At 38.9% G+C, this 6499-nt stretch overlaps 1 protein-coding gene across 2 annotated transcripts; it reads right to left on the bottom strand.

Annotated features, from left to right (window-relative positions):
* Nucleotides 1–1557: 1557 nt before the first annotated feature.
* On the bottom strand, nt 1558–5608 carry LOC149538760 (VAN3-binding protein-like). Of its 2 annotated transcripts, XM_089798916.1 has the most exons (8): nt 5355–5608; nt 5159–5266; nt 5016–5072; nt 4136–4511; nt 2882–3079; nt 2740–2786; nt 2425–2482; nt 1726–2335 (listed from the first exon to the last, which is right to left on the bottom strand). In XM_089798916.1, the coding sequence occupies exons 1-8, from the start codon at nt 5589–5591 to the stop codon at nt 2133–2135; spliced, it is 1284 nt and encodes a 427-aa protein (XP_089655042.1). In that variant the 5' UTR covers nt 5592–5608; the 3' UTR covers nt 1726–2132. The 2 variants fall into 2 exon arrangements, with proteins under 2 accessions (XP_089655043.1, XP_089655042.1); XM_089798917.1 differs by lacking the exon at nt 5016–5072 and having other exon boundaries at nt 1558–2335.
* Between the last annotated feature and the right edge of the window lie 891 nt (nt 5609–6499).

The following is a 6499-nucleotide window of genomic DNA, read 5'->3' as shown; positions in this document are numbered from 1 at the left end:
GATGTATTCTATATGTCGTTTGTAGATTTGCTTGTGTTCTTTTCTTCCTCAAGGAAAATACTTTCTATTTATAATAAAAAGATGCCAACTAAATTGGACACATGTTCTCTCCCAAGTTTTCCCTCTCATATCAAAAATTTGCTTGACCTTTACTTGATGTTATGTAATCCGGTTTACTAGTTTTGATTAAGTGAAAACAGGTTTTGAAAGGACCTAAAACCTTGTACAAAAGGAGAAGAAAGATATAACAATGAGGACCATAACACAACTGTGGAAAACCACCCGACAAACTAGAGGGACACACCCAAGTTCCCTACAAGTGGGTAAACAACCCAAGAAACCAAAGTCCATCAAGATTTACATTTTGGTCCTGACTTATGAGAACGTAAAGCCATATCAAATGAGGGTTTGGTTGACTTGCCTTTTCTTTCCTTTAACTGATGTCCAACCATCCTCCACCTTCCCAATAGTCTTTTGTCAATCCCCACTAACCCCCAAAACCCCAGCTACAGGAAAGGCACTAATAGCAAAGTTTTAGCCAGAGTTAGGGGCAGACAAAGGGCCAACATCAACCTTCTGACTCAAATCTGCCAAAGGAACGGCAATTGAATCAACAAAGTTAGTAGCATGAGAAGTGTTAATAGTCAAAGGGACAACTCAAATCGCCAGAGACAACAACTAGAACCTAATCCAATTTTCTAGTTTATCTCTCTTCATTCAACTAATTCAAGTACATCACCCTTTTCTCCAATGAACTCTAAAAAAACTAGTCTTTTGTGACTGATTGAAACTTGGTGGTAAATAATTCTAATGGCAGAGACACATGTGCTCCTACACCATATACTAGTTTGAACTAAGCCATTCCTGTTGACCGAACCGATCTCATTGGCAATTTGAAGGGAAGTTCATGTTGTAAACACTTAACACATCGAAAGTGTTATAATTGATTGGCAACCGATCAAGAAGTGTACATCTCATGAGTATTGATAGACATCTACACCTATCTACAACATATTTTCCTATTGACATAACTAGTGCACCTCATTCAGGTGCAATTGCTAGTCTTAAATAACTTAAGACAACTTTTAAATGAGCAAAATTGCCCATTGCACTACATTTAGGTACAAGTACTAGTCTTAAATAATTGAAAATGACTTTTAAATGAGTAAAATTGACCATTGCACCTCGTTTAGGTGCAACTACTAGTCTACAATAACTAAAAATGACTTTAATTAACCAAGATCAATGGACAACATAAAAGAAAAGACAACTAAAAAGAGTAGGGATGATCACCATTTCTTCATTGCTTGAAGCCAAAATATTAAAAAAAAATGGTTGTGAAACCTTTTTAAATTTCACATCAAGCTCAATTCCATATCAATACTCTTCAAATACACAATGGTGGAGATAATAGCATATAACTCAATAGCAAAGAAAGTAGTCTACATGATTATCTTTCCTTCCCAATCAACCAATATATTTTTTTTACCCAAATAATTGAAAGAGAAAAATTTAAAGTTTAATGAATTTTTCATTTGACCATAACCCTTTTATATTGGAGAAAGATGCTGACCTATTTATTTTCTATATTAAACATTTTCTGTTTTATTTTTCAAATTTTTAAAATATATCTTGGCCACTTAGAATGTATGATTATTTTGTACAAAATAAAATGATAAAGTCTATAATAGTACCGAATTCAAAATTTCTAAACCTCAAAATATATATATAATTACCGCTAAAAAATAGGCATTAATCTTTATTTCAAATCAATAAGATCACAATCTGCTCTTCGACCTCCTTGTCATAGAATTGCATCATATTTACATTATAGTTACAAGTTATACCTTCTGTGGGGAATGAAGGAATAATGGGTAAAATGGTCTTGTATAGATTTAAGTTGGGAGAAATAACACAATAAATGTAGCATTTGGACCTCCTGGTTTGATAGATCCCTTCATTTGAACCAAAACTAGATCAAATTTTCGTCTATTAATTGCATTAAATTCCAGCAACCTTTACAATCATGTCTGGCTTCAGATTTTATTTGATTCCATAACCTTTGAATCAGAAGGACTTCGCATTTCCCAGAAAAACTGATCTACACCAAAAGTGGCATCAAAGCTTAGGAGTCATATGAATTTGTATTGCTGGGTGAAGGAAAGTAATCTTGTAACGCTCTCAGTCCATGCTTGATGCTCTTTCTCATTTTTGCATTCGAACTGGATAACTCCACGGTCTGTCTTGAGCCCAAAATATCTTTTGCACCCCCCTCCATCTGGGGCCTCTCTCCCAGGCCATGCAGGTACGTATTTGTACACATCAAATACCATATCTGAAACAAATTGATCCCAAATTATATTATAAGAACCGCTCATATTTCAACCGAATGAAAATATAATTGCGACTGGCTTCTACACTTACTTTTTCTCTTTTTGGTGAAGGTACCCCCCATGTATTTGCTCTTTAGTTTGACCATCACCTGAAGAGCCCGCGACCGTCAATAAGATATATCTCCATAACATCCAAAACTACGTGTCATACTTTGGTTGAATAAGCGTATTGTTTGACCACACAGTGCAGTGCATGTAAGAATGGAAAGGTAGTACAAGACACATCAATGGAATTGTAAAAGTGATTGTGCAAAGTGCAAAGTAGTTTATCCACTTGCTTAACAAAAGACAACTCTTTTCTTGGGTTCCTGGTAAACACAGACAACTTAAGAAAAAAATTCCTCACCTGTCCATGCTTAATATAAACAAAAACCAGCTTCCAATGCAGCACGCCTAGCACAAACACACATGTTATGAGCTAAAAGCTATTAATCATATTATAAGAGATGATTGACACTATAGGATTTAGAGAGGCTTTCAAATGAAACCTTTTCTAGTTCGCTTTAGCAGTTCTCCACCTCTTGCTAGAATCTCCTGGCAGGACACAGCCAATTCTTCCCCCTTTTCACCCAACTCTTGATCGTGTCCATTAGTTGCATTGCCTCCCTTGTCATATGGAATAACGGATGCATTATTCCTCACTTCCTTCATTGCCCTCACTTTAAGAGTTGCTGCTCCGCGTAAAGCTGTTCAAAAAAGAAATTCAGGCTTATGTTAAAGAAACCATTAATTAATGTTTCTGAGAAGGTATGTATCCCCTCTTAGCTCTCTAGGATTTTGCATACATGTTCATTGATTACATCATATATGCCACCCTAAAGAGGATCATTATTTGCTATCTACTTTCATTAGCCAGTATTTAGGTTTACATTTACGACATTATTAATGTTTTTCCTCTTCGGCAGCAACAGAAGGTTTCTGCAGAGCATCAGCTCTGTTAATATTCGCTCTGGAGAACTTAAAAGTAAATGCCTGAATGGGATGGTCCTGGAATTCTCTAGAGGTGGGCAGAATTGATTCTGTTCCAACTTCCTACAAACCATGTTCTAGATAAGATGATCCCAGTGAGTCAAAGAATGATTAGGTGAGAGTCAGATTAGAATAAATGAGTGAAAGATTTTTATAATGTCGATGAGGTCAGAGGTCAAAGCAGCCTATGGGACACTTAAGCTAGTACACACCCAGAAAGGAGGAAGAGAACTTAAGCAACCCATAACCTCTTCATTAACTCGTCTCTTCATCCATGGGTTTTGATAACATCTCACTGATTTGGTGAAAGCGCTGCAAAGGTCCTCAAAGGTCCTCCCGGACAAGTTCTACAAGTCTTCTTAAAATGTGGGCAACCACTAGTGCAGATGTATCTCACAATCATACCTTCAATGCAGGCTTCAGGATTTCCAGAAAGGGCAGTGTATATAGTGGTATTGGTGTAGGAGCCCAAGAGTAACAAGCATATCTAAACTACAATTACATGGGCAGTCTTTAGAATCATGTAGACCGTGTGCTTTGAACAAATGTTTCACAAAGTTGAACAGAGAACATCCAAAAAAAATCTTCACAGAAGCAGACAGTTGCTATACCAAGTTTTCAATAGATAGGCGAGGTATACCAGAAAATTTGGGGATAAGAATGAATGAATGCTTTTAATAATGTTAGTGAAGCCAAGCAACCTACAAGACCAACTAGAAAAAGGCACGCCCCCAGACAAAAGGTGCAAGAACATTAGTCCTTAGAATCAATACCAGTGGCTGCGCCTGCTGTTAAGGTCATGATATCTCCTGGTGTTTTGACATTGACAGCAGAATTAACCACAGAAGCCATGTATTGATGATGAGCACCCATTCTCTCTGCAACTTCTGCGCACTGAGCCGCCACAAGAGTGGCTGCCGATGCGATTGCCATATTGGTCTTGGATTGCACATCACTTCCACCACCACCAAATGCAGCAGCTATTGCTGCAACGGCAGCTGCTACTCCCGCTACTGCCGTGGCCGCATGCACCTGCGCATTGTGAACACGCGTCTCCTCCTTCTTCTTTTCCTTTTTCTCCTTCAGCCACCTTCCCACCGTTTTCCCCCTCAACGGACATGGTTTTGCAGCGCTGAAGCTCCTGCTGAACTGCAGAACCCAACACAAAAAACAGAGTTTCAGAGTCGCACAAGAAAGAAAGTACATTAATCTTACCGAACAACCAAATAAGTAAAATGGGACTGTAAAACTATAACTATCTTAGAATAAAAAAAAGGAGCATTTCACAAGCAGATCAGACAGTCTACATGACCCCAAAGTAGAGCTGTGCCTAAGCCAAGTATTTAACAAGCCTATAACTAAGCATAGAAACATGGTTACAGTATAGGATTCGCCAATCACCACTAGAACCAGAAGTAAAAGTAACAGTCATTTCGTAGAAAGAATCAGTGACAAACAAAATTGAAAGAATTTTAAAGGTGTGATCTAAGAATGCCATCTTTGGTTTGGAATTGATATAGCTGGTAAAGAAATCCAAAATCTAGACAGCGTCCTTTATAGGCAAAATTTTGCTACTCTTTTCAACGGACTCAGTGTCCAACTTGGTAGAACTAGAAACAGTAAGCCCTCGCGATAAGTTAAAAAACCAAATACCTTTTTGCCCCCATTGCGCAGATCAGGGTTAAGTGCTTCTTGCAGTAATACCAATCTCTACAACAACGACGATAGCTAAACATATGTAAGATTCCACAAGTAGGAGATGTGGAGCTTTAGGGCAAGCCACTGAGCCATTTTACCTTAAGATCATTAGTCCCCAATGGAGATGCAGGAGGACTTCCACTGACCGAAGCATTTATTGGGCCACTGCTCTGAGACAACCGTCCCGATGTAAGAGGCGATCCTTCCTGCTCAATGAAAACAATTAGTCAGCCTAAGATCGAAGCGAAAAAACGAAAGATCAATTTAGGGCAAAATGGGCTTGGTGAAACTTACAGATTGAGATAGAATGCGTTCCATAACCAGCTGTGAAGTGAGCGGATTTGTTACTCCAGGCGATGACATTGACGATGTTAGTTTGTGCAAAGGTGTGGAGACATCCAAGGCAGGGAAGGTCCATGAACGCGCCAGAAATTCCATGGGTTCTCTGGGGCTCTCAGAAGATGGGTATTCTTCAATGCTCTCCAGTGAACAACGCCGAACGCCTTCCATTGAAACACCTTGGGATTGCATTGATTGATTGGATCATTAATGCATGGAGTTGCACTGCCTTCATATATAATCTTTAGCTTTAGCCTGCCTTCGACAGGGTGGCGGCGAGCATGTCAGGAACAGTAATGGAATCCTCTGGTACGATTCCTCGGGACCCCACTGCACAATCCTATCTAGTTATGGTTCTGAAGACCTAAAACCTCGAGAGTCGAGCTTTCTATTTTGTTGTTCATTCGGATGAACTGGCACTGGGAGAATAAAAGGGAAAATAGGGCATTGGGGATTACAGAACAAGAATGGATGTTACATAAAGCTGCTGTCTTCATCATTTTGTCTCCCTTAACCTCCCGCCCGACAAATACTGTTTAAAAGCCAGGCATTGTACACGCTAAATTCCAAGATGTTAGAACAGAGATGATGAAAAGCGCGGTTTAAGAACGAACATCATGCATTACACATCGCGCGTGCTCTCTATCAGACGGCCAAATGAAGCATAGCAATACAGTATTCCACTTTCCAGTCTGCAGAATTTGTCTTGTTTGGTTTCTACAGTCAAGGAACAGGAGGCTCTCTTCCTCGAATATTTTACGGGTGTACAAGGGATCTGTTTTCTATATAAAATATAATTTAATTGAGACTAAACAAATATGGAGCATTTGTGTATAAATATTATGTAATTAGGGGAAATGTCTAGCTTAATTTGGGCATCTACATTATTTCTGTGGCTATCCTCCTTACAAACTGTAAAAAAAGTTGACTTTATTTTGTCTTTAGTGCATTTTGTGTTGGAGATTAGTTGTCCCGTCTAAAAATGTCATTTTAAACACCACTAAGACCACCCATTAGTCTTTGGCACTGGCCTTAGCCAGTGCCGTTTACACTGTCAATGTACTTTCCATCAATCATATGCCCATCCGCCAGCCAGCCTT

The sequence above is a fragment of the Cupressus sempervirens genome, chromosome 9 (genome assembly GCF_028749045.1).
Source record: "Cupressus sempervirens isolate cs-2001-9-10 chromosome 9, ASM2874904v1, whole genome shotgun sequence".
Taxonomy (NCBI): domain Eukaryota; kingdom Viridiplantae; phylum Streptophyta; class Pinopsida; order Cupressales; family Cupressaceae; genus Cupressus; species Cupressus sempervirens.
Note: the sequence above shows the minus strand (reverse complement) of the source record. Positions and strands in the feature narration are given on the sequence as shown.

Coding starts and splice junctions, on each gene's coding strand:
- LOC149538760 (XM_089798916.1), bottom strand. CDS start 5,591: ATGCAATCCCAAGGTGTTTCAATGGAAGGCGTTCGGCGTTGTTCACTG. Junction 5,267..5,354: donor AACGCATTCTATCTCAATCT/GTAAGTTTCACC, acceptor TTCATTGAGCAG/GAAGGATCGCCTCTTACATC. Junction 4,512..5,015: donor TGCGCAATGGGGGCAAAAAG/GTATTTGGTTTT, acceptor TGGGTTCTGCAG/TTCAGCAGGAGCTTCAGCGC.